This window comes from Talpa europaea (assembly GCF_964194135.1).
Source record: "Talpa europaea genome assembly, chromosome: 6".
Taxonomy (NCBI): domain Eukaryota; kingdom Metazoa; phylum Chordata; class Mammalia; order Eulipotyphla; family Talpidae; genus Talpa; species Talpa europaea.
Window position 1 is genome coordinate 20,799,796 of NC_140072.1, and position 16,243 is coordinate 20,816,038.

Below are 16,243 nucleotides of genomic sequence, written 5' to 3' on the forward strand. Positions count from 1 at the left end.
TAGAAACGCGGGGCCCTTTCAGGGACTTGCCCCCACGCAAGGCTGATTAGGGAGCTGGAGCCTCAAACAGTCAGAAGCTGGAGAGACCTTCCGAGGAAGAGTCAAGGGAAGGGAATGAGTGTTTCTGAGAGTCCCTGGGAGTCTGCAGTGGGAAGCACTTCCTCACCAAGAAAGGTCCTCATGTAGAGGTGTCCATTTGGGGAGACCTTTGTTCATTTATTTTCAGGGGCACGCATTACCCCTATATGCCATTTTGACAATTGTTCACTGTAAGCAGGGCCCATAAGCACATCTTAAATGCAGAAATAGGCAGGGAAGAATCTCTGGAGGAAACTTAGTGTAAATATAAGGCAACCTCCTTCCTTCTGCCCAGATAATGCAGACACAGTTCCAAAAAGTAGCCTATTATTTTAAGGAATGAATAAAGAAAGCAATGGAAGGTGATGGTGAAACACTATGTGACTGAGATTTTGGCACAATGAGAGGGCGATGTGTGAGGAAATAAATCACGTGTGTACTGCATAATCAGCTCTACCTTTATCAATAGTAGGAAACATTTAATGGTCACATCTTTGCTCTGGGCATTGTGCTGGACATCAGGTTTAAAACAAACCGAGAGAGAGAAGTGAGCTAATGTGAGTGTCTTAAGGCTGCTCTGTATGTGTATGTGTGCGTAAACACGTACAGATAAAATACACAGAATAGTCTTCTGTATTTATATAACATAGTTTATATGTGTAATGTAAAAAAATTGATATATTCTTTTAATCTCCAAAACAGTCTTGTAGAATAAATATTCTTATGCCCGGTTTAATAGATGTGAGTTCTTAAGTCTTACTCGGAGCCCTAGACTTTTTCTAACAATCCACAATGGTGATGAAGATGGTGAGCTGCTATTATCTGTCATGTGCCGGCCTCCTTTCTGTATAAATTATTTCACTTAACTCTGAGGCAACTGTGTCTCAGAGAGGTCAGGAAACTTACCTAAAATCACACAGCTAGTCATAGAAGAGCCAAGATTTGAACACCGTTCTTTCTGTCAAACCTTTAGTAAACCAGTTACCATAGTGAATCCCACATAAGAAAAGTAAAAAGCAACTTTAGTAAACATCTGTTAAATGACAGGTGGTCCAAATAAGTTTTTTTTTTTTTTTCAGTGAAACAAATAAAAAGTAAGAGGAAGGAAAGAAAGCAGGCCAATTTTTCTCCCCAAAGTCTACTTCTGTATATTTTAGCCACATTCCACATTGTCTCGTGAGAACTGCTAGTTGAACAGTTAAATCGTCTGCTGTTTATTTGCTGCCCCTCTTGTCAGCAAAGAAAGCAGAATGAATGGCAGCAGTCTCTGCAGCCGTCCTATTGGTTCATGCTGCTCAGTGGCCTCATGCTCCATGTATCATCTTAATCACATAAGTATAGTCACTTTTGGAAACCTATAAAAACCTCAGATCAGTGCATAATATTCTCTTGAGTCCTTCTAAAGACTTTTGAAATCCTTATACCGCCTTTGAGACTCAGGAATTTACTGGTAATATTACTGACAATACCTTGGTTTATTGTTCCTTTTTTTTTTTTTTTAAATCATACTAATATCACATTTTCTACCATACTACTCAAACTCTATACTACTAAAATTCTGGAACTTAAAAAAAAAAGTGACTTTCCTGCTGAAAACATCATGTGTTGGTCTTCCTTAAATGAGCAGAGGCTGTAAGTCCAGGGCCCTGATTGCGGAGGCAGGGCTCATGGAACTTCTGGCCAGTGTGTGACCGGGAAGACCTCCCCAAGGGCCAGCTCCTCACGGTACAGAAAGGAACCCCAGACCCTTCATTCTCACGCCTTTAAGAGCTGACATTTTATTGTATTTGTTCACATCATGATCTCACAGAGGAAGAACCACATTGAAGCTTCCCTTCCTCAGTGGAGGAAAGTGACCCACCCAAAGTCGCAGAATCACTCAGCTACATAGAGGTTTTCTTGTGTTCTAGAACGGATGTCGCCTTCCATTTAAACACCACCCTGGGGAGTTCTTCATTTCTAATGTTTATGCCTCTGTGACATTTCCAAGCTGTTATGGAGATTCCTTTTAAAATGTTGCTGAACTGTCTATACAGATTTGGTCCATTTAAGTTTTCTTCATTAGTCATTTGTCCCATTCTGTGATCATTTTCATTCCCTTTTTTGTGGGTTTGTTTTTATGGCAAAAGTGGGACAAAGTATTCAGAGAAAACTATAGCTTATTAGGTGAAATGAGTCTTTTTGAAATCAGTTTTTAGTACCTTGAGCACTTCTCCAAACCACTTTAGGCCCTATTTTATTGCCATATAAAAAAACTGTCAATTCATTGTTACATTTTGAAAATATGTTACAGTGTATGACTATATAAATAATAATTTGAATGGCAGATCCCTGTGAGAATCGATTGAATTCATCTTCCTGGTATGAATTAGCAGATGATGATATAAAATATTCTGGATTCAAGATTCTAATAGGCTTTCATAAGCTATAATTTAGAGTTCAGTAAGAAGCACACAGGCCAGTTTTGGATTCTGACTCTCCCACTCCCTCCACCCCACCACCTACCACAAGAGACTGATCCTGGAAACTTTCTCAGCTCTTTTCACTCCTCCCAGGAAGCTCTGAGTCTTTCCAAGAAGATTCAGAACCCATAGGTTCAGATTTCCTAAGAATTAAAGCAACTTTTGTTATGAGAGTACGGAGGATTGGGGAGTCTGGATCAAGTTGACTGTACATTGGAGTCACCTGGGGGACTTTAAAACAACACTGACCGTGGGTCTCACTTCCAATAATTCTGATTTAATTGGTCTGGAGTGTACATTGAGCTTCTGGATTTTTAAAGTTCCCCAGGGGACTCGAGTTTTCAAATTATAATATAGATGAGAATCATGTGGAGGGGCTTGTTCAAACAGATTTCTGGCCTCCACCTCAAGTTTCTGATTCTGTAGGTCTTAGAATGTGCATTTCTAGTAAGATGCCCAGGAGATGCTAGTCTGATTCACTTGTCCACAGACCTCTTGTTTGAGAACCTGTCTAGAGCAGTTCCTCTCACACTGTTCATCTGAATCACCTGGAAATCTTACTAAACTGTAAGATTCTGGTTCATTCAGTCTAACTTGGGGAGTCTTAAGTCTCTACAGCTCTAATAATCTCCCAGGTGATGTTGCTGCCCCTGGTCCAGGGACCACACTGTAGTAGCGAAGCTCTAACATAAAGCGGCATTTTCAACCCAATTCAGTAACATCCTATGTAGAAAAGTTGGGTGGTCCAGGAGACTGCTGGAGGATTCCTGGTGGGCTCAGCGTGCAGCTCGCACCAGCTGCTGGCAGGCAGAGCTATGGAGCACACAGTGCTTCTTTGGCATCTGGCCAGCCACCGTTTGCCCAAATGTTTGAACATGCCCTTGGTGAAGCTCTAGGCTTCATTGTAGAGATTCTTAGTTGCTTGAAGGAGTAACGCAGTGATTCTCAGCCTTAATCACACAATAGAATCACCCAGGGAGCTAATGAAACAAATATTAGTTCCCAGACTCCTCCCCCAGAAATTGTGATTTAACTGATCTGAGATGGAATCCAGACAGTGGTATTGTAAAAAGCTTTATATGTGATTCCAGTGTGCAACCTGAGTTGAAAGCACTGAATTAAAGTAGCACATGCTGCAGTCTTATAGATCATTTAATTTTTCCTTTATATTTGGCTAATTTATATTCTATCATGATGCAAACAAAATTTATTTGAAAGCAATTTAACATGGCGTCTTCAACAGAGCACTGAGAATAGGCCCTGTGCAGGTTCCATTACTGCTCAGTCCTAAATGTGGGGTAACAGATAGTGCTGGGAAAGTACAGCTGGTATTCCTGAACGAACTGAAATATGAAATATTTCTGGGACTGTATCAACAAGCCTAATTTTTCCCCTCGGGGTTATGATTGTACGGAACAAGTCTTCACTGAGAAGCTTGCCAAAAAAGGTTATGATAAAATCATGGAATGTGAATGAAAAGAATTCACAGTGTAACTTTAAAGGAGTCAGTCTCTAAATATAAAACTTTAGGGATGACATATGTATTGCATTTGTAATAGACATTTTCAGAGGAAAATAATGCTAGATACAGAAAGCTCCTCCTTTCATCGCATGGATCTTTAAGGTCAAGAAGTAAATGAAGTAGGGAGGATGGGCCAGCCAGAATGTCGTGGTGATGAGGATACTTCGTAGACCCAGAACCTGTTTATTTTTGCAAACTTATTTCACCGTCTGTATTTGAGAAAGAATGTAGCCATTGAGCAAACAGGCAAAGACTAGAAGAAGCTAACTAGGAAAGCTGAAGTTGCTTTTATTGTTGGATTTAGGGACCAGTGGGAAGGTTGTGGGTTTTGGAGACTCTTGAACTTTCTTTGTATCTTGCCCAGATTTTCTTCACCTCTCTGAGTCTGTCTCATCTGTCAAACAGAATGGAAGATGTCATCTCCTTCAAACGAGAGTGCGAAGGTGTGTGAGAACGAGTAGAGGCCTGGTACCTCCCACATAGAGGGTGCCCAATTAGCAGAGATTGCTTTCATTTCTCTAGCATGTTTGTGAGAATTCAGTTCTTAATAAGAAACATTATCCATCAAAATATTTTTCTTGTAAGTTTTTATTGGTATTTTTTACTGTAAATTATACTAGTGTAGACCTCCTATTACTTGAGTTATGCTTGCAGCTTGAGAGTAGGGTGGTTCTTGCCTCACTGCCTGTATTCTTGCTGTTTCCTGTGTCTGGGGCATCCTGCCCTGTTATTCTATGACTGCTCCTTTCTCTTACTCAGGTCTCTAGTCCTTCAGTCCCTGCCCATGCCCTCCCTGCCAGTGCATCTCTACTGCTAATTCTGCCTCAGAGCATTTATCACCGCTGCATTATTATGCTGTGTAGCTCTTTGTTTATTGTCTCTCCCTGGAATTGTAAACTCAGGAAGGCAAAGACTTTGTTATATTTATTATAAGCCCTGCCCCTGGGACACCTGGCACATGGAAGTGATTCAGTAAATATTTGTTGAATGAATGAGTGAAAGAGGGATTGGAAAGGACGTCATAGATTGCACCTCAGCTGGTGCCATGAGATTTGTCTCCCAGGAGCACCAAGTAGCTGAGGGCTCCCGTGACCCTTTAGACTGGTGCCTTGGCTACCCCAGGACTTTAAAAGATTTTTTTTAAAAAAGATTTATTATGCATACAAGCACTGGGGTGTAGGCTAGAGGTGTGTGGGAGGTGGTGGTGAGAGGATTCCCCCAGAGACAGAATGGGGAGCAGAACAGGCAGACTGACTGAAATACACTGCTGAGAGGAGTAGCGGGTGAGACCGGAAAGGTCTGCTGCGCCATGTGGGTAACTCCCTGGGCCAAGGATCAAACTTGTGCTGCAGAGGCTACGGATAGACTCATAGTGCTGAGACTTAACCCCTTGCGCAACCAGGCAGGCCCCACTCCACGTCTTTAGACACCAGAGTGAGGGGTGGAGGAAACAAAGTCGCCAGACCCTTCTCTTTACTCTGTGCTCTGCCTATTCAATTCTGTGATGGCACATGAATCCAAATTTGGTATTCCTTGGATGATCTCTGTGGTCGGAACTACCAGGCATTGTCTCAGAATGGAATGGCCGTGCGTGCACACACGTGTGAGGGGAGCAAGTGGCATGGAATGTGAATGAACCACTGCAGCCTTCAAGAAAGGGCAGAGTGCATAGCAGCATCCACTTTGTAGTTGACTAGCTGGGTTTTCCTGGTCCATTTGGTGCTGCCTGTTTTCCATTCATAAATGTGCAGCATCTCTTGTTATTTTTCAGTGACCACTTTAGGAGATTTTGAAGAAGGAAGAAAACTTCAGTTTCAGATGTGTAGGGTTGTACAAAATTAAATAGAGGTTATGAGGGTCTAGCAGTATAATTTCTCTCCTCATCTACTATAAGTTTTTCATATGGCTCAGGTTTTATTGAGATGGGCTTTTAAACAGAAGACCCTTGAATGTGCTTGCTACTTGCGGGTCATGACTGCACTTTCCCTATTGTCACAGGACCTGGCACTTTCCCTGTTGACACGGGACCTGGAGATGGTGTTGAACAAGCCAGGATGCAGAAACACAGGCTAACGTGCCCAGGATTGATATAAACTTTGCATTTTTATTGTGAAATCACTTTAGCACTAGATGACCCCGTCAATATTTTAAGGGCTGACCTCTTAAAGAAAGATTATTAATAAGATGAAACCAGCTTGTTTTCCCTTAATTACTGCTGTTGCAAGTGATAGTGTCACTTTAGTCTTTCTATATCTGGGGCACTTTTTGGTGTTTGTGTGATTTTAGATGCCTGTTGTGTTTCCAGGGCAACCAGACTGAAAAACTTGTTAATTAGCTTTAAAGTATTATTTGTAGGTTTGTTAGACAACCATAGGGAGTCAGGAGAAGCTTCTTTTCTAGTGAATAACATTAAAAAAAATCAGTGTTAATACAAGAAAAGCCTTCTAAATGATTTAAAAAAAAAGCATGATGTGACTGGCATTTTCTCTTTATTGTCTTAATGGAAGAGAGACTGAATAAAATCATAAATGAATAGATGAAATCTACTAGAGGAATTATTTAGAAACAGGCTGAGAGTGCAGATAATAGGAAAACAATTCCTGATGCCATGGTAACCAAAGTTAGGTGTAAGTGACTGCCTGATGACAGTAGGAGGAAGGCAGGATGCTGGATGAGAAAGGATTCTAGATAATCTGTTGAAAGGTGAATAGAGGGTGGAAAGAAGGAAAGAATAATGCTAAGAATGTTAACAATTATAAAATAAAAAAATAGATCTTAGAAATGTAAATCATTTGAAAACATTATTTTACAACTTGCCAGTCATCATCTCATGCCTGCTAGTCTTGAGGTTAACACCACCACTTTGAAGAATTAAAGTAAAAGCTGTTAGAAATACAAGAAGTTGCTCGTTTGTAGTGGGAGGATTTTATAACTTTCTTGGAAATCATAAACAAGATATAGGTGAATATTAATGCCATAATTAAGAAGCTTGATTTAATAGATTTACAAGTTGGTAACCAGAATACATGTTCATTTCAGAAACTCAAGTATTTTACAGTTGGCCAAAGGCCACATACACGTACATGCCAAAACAACAAAGAACATAAACTAGAGAAATTAACAGAAGTAGAAAATTGTACAGATTACATTCTTCTGGCAGCAAAGGTAAAACTATAAATTAAAATCAAAAGGAAAGCCAAAAATAACTGCTTATGCAGGAATTTAATAGCACTCTTCTAAAAAGTCTTTAGTTAAAGAGGAAATCAAAGTTGAATTATAGATAATGTAGAAATGAGTTATATTGAGATCATTATATATCAAATAATTAGACTACAACCAAAGCAGTATGTGGCAAATGTAGTAAAACCTTGATTATAAGTATTTGCATTTTAAAGAAAAATGGAGGTAAAATAAATACTAGTCTGAAAACAGTAGATGAAATACCAGTGAAATAATCTACCAAGGAAGACATTAAAAACGTAAAAGATGTCATAAACACAAACTACAAAAAAAGAAATGTTGGTCAAAAATCCTGAAATGAATTTGAAAAACTAGATGAATTACTTATTACTAAAATTTTATTCAGTGATTCTTAGTGAGGACACCTGAATAATCAGGCCACGAGATTAGAAATCTGTCCCATCCTCTTTAAAAATATATACAGAGTTCAGTGTCACAGGTAGGTTGTATACAGACATCAGAGAGTAGATCACTCCTGTGTTGTTGAAACTGTTTTACAGAAAAGGAAGAGGTGGAATGCTACACAACTCATTTAAAAAGCTCATGTAACTCTGAAATTGAGACAGGATGAGGTCAACATACATACACACAAAACTTTAGGCTTATAAATTTAGAAGTCCTAATGCTACAAAGTCAAATCTAACAGGATCTTTAAAAACAGGGTTTATTCTTTAAAAAAAAAAAAAAAGTGGTTTAAAATCTGCTGAATGATTATATGAACAAAGGGCAAGCCAGTATGATCATATGAGAAAAGTTGAGAAAGCATTTAATAAAACTTAACCCTTTTTAACATTCTTAAATCTCTTTGAGCTCTGATTTACTTATGGTTTATGCAGTGTGTGCGGTGGCCCCCACCCTGTTAGTCTCAGTTCCTAAGGAGTAAGTAAATCTCTCAAAGCTTGACCTACAAGATACCTATCAGTGTGACAGTGTTGGAACTGCTAAAAAAAATTCATAAAGAACAGAATAATTAGGAAAATCTGTTAACGTTGGGTTTGAATGTTCTGTTGAAGCATATGTTTGAAAAGACTGATTATATGTACCATATACTTTATTGAATAAGTATATAATAGAATGTGATACAGAATAAGTTAAGTATAGCATTTCAATAAGAAAAGGAATGAAGTCAATTTGCAATTACAGTCACAGAGCTTTATTTATAAGATAGTGGGTTTGTGTTTGCAGAAATACTGTCTATTGAATGTACTTTCAAGTCCCCATCTTCAAGATTCCCTTTCTTGCCTCTGTTCTTTGACTTGTTCTGCCCACACTGATAGGATCCATGAATGGAATCCTCTTAGTCATGTTCTCTTCTCAAGGCAGTTCCTGGGGGTTGTGATACAACACTAGGGTACCTGGGTACCCTGCTGAGCCACGCTGGCCTCTTGCTCTTCCTTTGAAATAGGAAGACTGCTCTTCTAGAATGCTCTTCTCCCGAATCTCTCCATGGCTCTCCCCTTGCTCTTTCCCATCAATTCATTGATCATCAGCTTCTCAGTGATTCTGTAATGACCAAACCTGTGACTAAAAGTTCCCTGGGGGCCTCCCCAGTGGCGCAGCGGTTAAGCACTGGGTTGCGAAGTTACCCGCAGCTTCTGCAGTGCCAGTTTGATCCCCGGCTGCTCCCTGGCCACCGGAGGAGGGTCCCACATGGCGCGCAGACCTCTCCTGCCGCCCGCTGCTCCCCTCAGCAGTGTCCTTCGGTCCTTCTGCCTGCTCTGCTCCCCGCTCTGGCTCTGGTGAATTCTCTCACCCTCCCGCGCTTCTGACTGTACCCAGTGCTTGTATAAATAAATAATAATAAAATAAAATAAATCAGTAAATAAATAAATAAAAGTTCCCTGGTACTACATTTTGATTAGATAAGAGAGGTAGCTAGGTAAGGAGGACAGCGAGAGAAAGGATAGGCACAGCAGTCAAGGTAGAAAATGACCTGAGGTTCAGACTTGGTTTTGGAACTAGATCTACCAAGAGCTGAGTGAACAGAAAGCAGGGTAGCCTGGATTTTTGCTTTAATTGTACAACTGACCTGGGAAGATGACTTTTGAACTCATGGGCCTCAGATTTAAAACAAGAAGACTAAATGAAGGTGACCTGTTGGGCGTAACTCTGTTTTATAGTTCTGTGTTTGGGCTTTATTTAGGAAAGACAGGATGGAAAGGTACCACAGTATTATATCGCTATGTGCATCATTTTCTGAATTCCTTCCATCCCCTAAGGCCATGGGACTGTGAGGGGCTTTGGGGTCATCTCAGTCTGTTCATCCAGGACATTGTGATGATGTAGGTCTTTTTAAAACCAAGATGCTGAGTTAGACCAGGATTGTAGAAACTAGAGCTTTGCTACTCTAAGATCTGTAGAAATTATCCATCTTGATTCACTTTTTCTGTCCCTACAATTAAGGTATTGCAAAGGTCAGTGTATGAGATTGGAGAGAGAGGAATGAAGTGCGTGCATTCAGTAAATCTCAGCTAGCGATAGAAACATACCAGGTGTCACTTAGGGAAATCACCTGGCTATTTGGCTCCTTAGACATCTTGCTGAGCTGCCACACCATGGATTCACATAATCTGAAAATGTTCATCTTCTCAAAATTCAAGCTTGGAGGTCAGGTTCTTTCATGTTGATTATCATGCACGTTGTCTGCTGTCCATGAAGTACCTATGTTCTATTTGTGCATTGGTTTTAGCGTTTAGACAATGGTCTTCAAAGAGCAGCCCTTCAGACTCTCGTTAAATTCGTATCTTTTTGGTTAGTTGGAGACTAAGTGAGGTGTCGGATTCTCCATGTCATGTGGGTACCTCCCCTTTGCCTTTCTCTTTTTTGGTCAGCACGCTGAACACTGCTTGTCCACACACGTGAGTGGGACGCTGGGGAAGGTAATTCAGGCTCACACTCTATCGTGAGCTCATCTTGGGCAAGATTTTTCTGGCGAGGGTTTTTACCAGATTTCTTTCTCGGCCTTTCCCTTCTGTTAGTCAGCAGTACTTCTGAGGGAAGCACCCCACACTGCCCCCGGGCATGTGCTAAATTCTTTTTCTCCCATTTAGAAGAGAAGCCAGATTGCTCCAAGGCCCGCTGTGAAGTCCAGTTCTCTCCGCGTTGCCCCGAAGATTCGGTTCTGATCGAGGGCTACGCTCCCCCTGGGGAGTGCTGCCCCTTGCCCAGCCGCTGCTTGTGCGACCCTGCGCGCTGCCTGCGCAAAGTCTGCCAGCCGGGACACCTGAACATACTAGTGTCCAAAGCCTCAGGGAAGCCGGGAGAGTGCTGTGACCTGTATGAGTGCAAACCAGGTATGCACGAGCTCACCTGTGCATCGGAGGCAGCGAGCCCTGGGAGCTGCCTGGCCCCTCCTTCCACATGAAGACGGGCATCCTGTCTGCCCCGCCAGCCTGCCGCCTCGGGCTAGTGGCTGCCTGACTTCTGGGCTTCTAGGCAGAGAAGCAGGGTGATAATCCACTGGTGGATGTACCTTCAGGGAGGGATCGTGTCTCATTCTCTCTTAGCATTTTTCTTTTTCCTTCCAAGTATGCTTGATGAGGGAGGCGGGTCTGTGGCACTCAAGCTACCTGCTTCATTCCCTCCCGCCCCCCCAGAAAGTTACAGCCCCCTCTGCTGCTCTGTCACTCTGAAGTATTGCAATTAATCATTATGCTTAGAACAAAGTCAGTTTTGACAAATACATGCATAAAAATGCTAGTCAATTTATGATGCAATACCCAGCCCAGTCTTTCTCTTCCAGTTCCCCGCCATCCATCCCCTTGACTTCACAGCATGTGCTACGTCGCCTTCGACTATTGACTCATCTTCTTTCCCACATTTGACTTGTTGTCTTATCCCAACTCTTTCTTGCTTTATATTATTTCTAACATCCTTGTTCTTGTGGTGGCATTTCTAATCTGGTCTGTGAATAGGTCTGGACTGTGGTGTTTGCCTCTTTGCTAGTTTTTAACCGTTGGCCAGATATTTTGCAACCATTGGATAAATGCTTCAAGCAAAATAATCCCATTTCCAGCTCTGGAGTGTTCTCTCAGAAGCGCCTCCGGCTGACCAGCACCATGCCTGGACCCACTGTGCTTTCCTACTCTGTCTCTGTCTTCATCTGAACCCTCAGATGTCTTGTTCCCCAGTTTCCCTGCACAGGTTTGCAGCATTACTGCAGTTCTCTAACTTCTCTGAAATAAAAATACTAGTACTGGGTCGGGGTCTGAGTAGCAAGGAAGTGACAGAAATTACTCAGGAACAGTGCTTGATTTGGGGAACTCAAAATGCAAGTCAATGTAATAGTAAACGGTGCCTCTGTTTCCCCTTCAGTTTTCAGTGTGGACTGCAGCACCGTGGAGTGCCCCTCCGTGCAGCAGGCCGTGTGCCCCCTGGACAGCTACGAAACTCAAGTCAGGCTCACCGCGGATGGCTGCTGCACCCTGCCCACCAGGTTGGTTTGTCAGCAGTTTGTCAGGTTTTATCAAGTCTTTGTGCTCTTGGCATCAGACATGTTTTAGGCACCCCGTTTGTTCCCCCAAATATTAGGGAAATCTGATGCACTCCTATTTGTGGTGGAGAAGTCACTGACCTTCACTATGACTTGGTATTTACACATACCGTTCCTCGGTCCAAGCCAGGTGTTGTCAGGTTAAATCACTACTGATCCTTACAGACGCTTCAGGATGGGGTGCCTGGGAACTGTGTAGGTAAATATACCCCTCAGTGGATAGCCAGGGAGACAGTGAGATAGGCATCCATAGTAGGCATTTGATTCTCCACAGTGAATCTTAGAAGTGCTTAAACAGCGTGTGCAGTGGAATGAGATACAGCACGCCAGTCGTCCTTACCATTTGCAGTCACACATCTACCCAGATCCATTCCTTGCTGGGGCAAAGGGGAGCCTAAATTCCTCTAAACCTTTTGGGGTAGAATCACATCTCGGGCTTGATTGTGGGAATAGCTGCTGGCATATAGTCGGAGTAGCAGGACATCCACTCAGCCCTGCGGGCCCAGGCTTTCTCCATAATGTCAGGGTCTGCTGGCCCTGGGCTGAGGAGTCTTCATAGCCTCACTGTAGAGTAGGCCTGGAGTACTTTGCTCTGGACGAGACTTTGCTTGGAATACAGGGTTTACTTTCTGGTCTTCCCCGCGCTCTTCTCTGCCATAGCCTCCTACGTCTTTCCCAGGCCACCAAGTCATCTCATTTCTTTCAGCCTTTGCTCTATGCTGAATTTCCAGAGTTGGAAACCTTATTGAACTCCATTCTCATCTCTTCTCTCTCAGCCCCACTGCGAGGCACTTAGCCTCTCTATTTGCTGCATGAATAGTGATTAGACAAATGGTGTGTTAAGATAGGAATCGATATAGTCCGTAGTTAAGTATCAGTTATTGACTCATAGTTGGCGTGTAGACAATGCGTTTGTTTTGATAATTATTTTTTCTTTCTTTTAAAGTGTCTTAGTTCTTTGGCATCTCACAGCCTTTGTCCTGTCAGAAACCCTAGGATTTTCAGACACATTTTCACAACTTGCCCTATCCATTATAATATGTCATAAAACAGATAAAAAGATTTTTGTGAAGATAACTTACTAACAGTGGCGCAGCACCTTCTGACAACATCATGGTGTGATGATTTATGTAACAGTGCTTGAAAAGGAGTGAAGTATTGTGCAAACATACGGTGGTACTAATCAGTAAAGGAGAAAAATGGGGCATTACGAACAGTAACAGATGTCCCTTCAAGGTCTTCGTGAAGAGGAAGGAGGCACGTTATATTTGAGAACCTAATTAATCAAAACTAAGTCACTTGTTAATTGACAAGTCCTTTAAATGAGGAAAAGGGACAGTTCTTGACTCACTATTACAAGCACGATACAGCACCATCTGTATGCAGGAGGTCCAAGGGTTGTTTTTTTTTTTGTTTTTTTTTCCGTCTCTCTAGGGGGTCAAAATGGGTAGCTACAGGACAACGTATTTAATCTCAGGGAAAAAGTTTCTCACGACTAATGATGTGCACTAATGAGTCGGGCTGCTTCCTGAGGACGACTGTGCTCCCTGGAACTGGGTAGATTCTTTCCACCTGGATGCCCACCTGCCAGGAATGTTTAAAAGAAACGTTAGGTTGGAAGGAGATTCAACTCTGTGCCTTCCACTATATCTCCAAGCGTCTGTGAGTTTTATAAACATGAACCTTAGGGTGGTTTTTGTTGTCATGGTGTAACTTTGATGTTGGCGCTTTAAACTTATAAATGGTCAGTTACAGGTGCCTCTAAGGAAGAAATTGAAAACATGGAGAAGGAAGTCATTCAGAAGCCCACTGTAAATTATTTGCAGAGAAGGGATGAGTTCTCACAGCTCTTTGGTTTCCTGTATTTCAGATAGTCAGTGACCCACGCGCCCCTTCTGCCCCTTTACCGCTTGAATCCTGAGTTCCCACCTGAACACAGCCCCCTTCCCTGTTCTCTCAGCCTGTGCCCCGGGAGCCTTCCACCCCTCTCTTGGGACTACATTTCTTTCTCTTTGAAGTGTTTTCAGCTTCAGCCTCTAAGAGTGACTTTGGGTACTCCCCGGCATTTTAATTCCCCTACATCTCCACGTCTCAGCACTTTTCACATACATTAAAATCATCGATTTCTTGCTTTCTTTCCTTTCTGTCAATTGCTCCTACTTTGTGTGATTCTTAAGGAAAGGGAGTGTTTTGTCCCCTCTGGTAGCTAGAACAGGACTTGATATATTATGTCAACCTACATTTATTGTATTGATGGATGAATGAGCAAATCAGCAGACCCACTTTTAGCCATGATGACTGACTGACATGTTGGGGTGATTATAGTACCCCTTGTTTCACTTTAAAGCCCTTCCAATTTTCCCCACTTTCCTTTCTTTATGACCCAATTTACTATACTATAGAAATTCTTCATCCAGGCACCCAGCTCACCCCACACAGTATGAGATACCTTTCTTGCCTTTCCACCATTTCTATTATTGTTCATCCTTCAACTAAACTCCACTTTAACCATGAGGTCTTGGTGCTTCAACCAACTCCTATCCCACCCCCTAGGAACTCCCAACATACCCTATTCCATGTTGTCTTTTAGTCATATAATTCCTTGCATTGTTATTTAGCTGTTACATGCATAAAGTCTTGTCTCACCAACCAAAGGACATTTCTAGAAGTGAGGACTTGTGCCTTCTTTTTTTTTACTCTGTGTAAAAGGATTATTACCAAATGAGTTGGTAAATACAGAATATGCTCAGACTATGACTGGCTTAATCCTTTTCTGCCTAATTTAGCATATTAACTGGGATAGGAAGGTCATACTTTGACAAGAGACTTTAAACCCAGTAACCATGTAAAAATGGAAATAAAAAGAAGTGAGCTTAGTATGTAGTTATACTGATAGTATTTTAAGAGAAAAAGAGACTTATAATTTTATTCTGTACATGACCCATGTCAAAGGTTCTCTTTTTTTTTTTTAAGATTTATTTATTTATTTATTTATACAAGCACTGGGTACAGTCAGAAGCGCAGGAGGGTGAGAGAATTCACCAGAGCCAGAGTGGGGAGCAGAGCAGGCAGAAGGACCGAAGTACACTGCTGAGGGGAGCAGCGGGCGGCAGGAGAGGTCTGCGCGCCATGTGGGACCCTCCTCCAGTGGCCGGGGAGCAGCTGGGGATCGAACTGGAGCTGCAGAGGCTGCAGGGAGCTTCGCAACCCAGCGCTCAACTGCTGCGCTACCGGGGAGACCCCAAAGGTTCTCTTTTAAGAGTGTGTGGTCATTGGATATAAAGATGAACATTGTAAGAGTATGTATGATCCTGTTGTGATGATTTGATCTTTACCAGCATATTTATGGAGACTTGTTAAAAACTTGGGGCCTTTTGTGATCCATGTTGATTATGTGGCAAATTAAGAGGAAAAATCCTCTATTGTTAGCACAAAATAGGGTAGAATCTATGAAGTGTTAGCAGAAAGATAATTTGCCTTAAGTGAAAGTAACAAGTCCCCTTTTTTGTAAGGATGTGTTATATTTCCATAGAGTAGAAAAGGAGTTTGTGGGCTTCTTCTCCATGCCCACGCCCCTCTTTTCAAAAATTAAGTCCTCCCTCCTTCACCCGCTCCCAGGTGGAATGGCCATTCCCAACGGGATGATTTTACCCTTCAGGTCTCTAATGACTGCTATCTGTGAGTCCTTGCTTAACTTACGAATTTTCTTTTTGAATGGTCTGTTTCAGTTCATTCATTCTGTCACTCATCAAACGCAAATTTGGCTCTTCACAGGTGGCAGCTACTGCCCTCTAGATGTTCTTACCATGCTTGAATACCTCTTTCCACTTCTCTCTCTCTGATCAGTATTGATTTTCCAACCTATTCCAACCGGAAAATCATACTGACTTTCTGCCCTTTCTAAGTGTAAAGTTATTCCTTTTCTCTGGGTCTCTGGGCCTTGGTATCATTCTTATATGTGTCATAATTAACTTCAACCATTATTAATTCTTCCTTCCCTCAGCTTGGTTTACGTTTCCAAGCATCTTCCCAATGAGTTTCATTCTTTTCTCTTCCCTTGGCACTGGGATATGGTGTGAACTACATGGCAGCTCTTCATACTGTTCGGGAGAGACTGGAATAGGCATGAGAGTTAGTGGCTCTGGTCCTTACACTGTGCGTGGAGACACTTCATGGTGACATAAAGCAAAAATGAGACTGTGTGCTGCTCGTGGCACCTGACAGTCTGTGTGCTTTGTGCATATACGTGTGTGTGCATACAAATGCTTCCGTGCAGAAGGAAGCTTAGAACAGAGATAATCATCAGTGAGATGCTTGCAAGTACTGATCCAAATGATGTCGTCTCGGGGAAGGAAAAAGTCTTTAACATGGAGGTAACGATGACAATGGCAGCTTAAATATGTCGTGTGCCTTGCTGCTTACAGAGCATTTTCACATCTGTTGTTCTCG

General features: G+C 42.1%; 1 protein-coding gene across 2 annotated transcripts in view; it reads left to right on the forward strand.

Annotated features, from left to right (window-relative positions):
- Positions 1-16,243, forward strand: part of CRIM1 (cysteine rich transmembrane BMP regulator 1) — a gene marked incomplete at both ends in the record, with an annotated part of 169,664 nt that overhangs the window by 67,762 nt on the left and 85,659 nt on the right. Inside the window, 2 exons of one of the 2 annotated variants that reach the window (XM_084235026.1) lie at positions 10,353-10,595; positions 11,617-11,737. In XM_084235026.1, coding sequence (XP_084091152.1) covers positions 10,353-10,595; positions 11,617-11,737 — 364 coding nt within the window. The remainder of the gene's footprint in view (positions 1-10,352; positions 10,596-11,616; positions 11,738-16,243) is intronic. The other variant, XM_084235027.1, reaches the window with a different exon arrangement.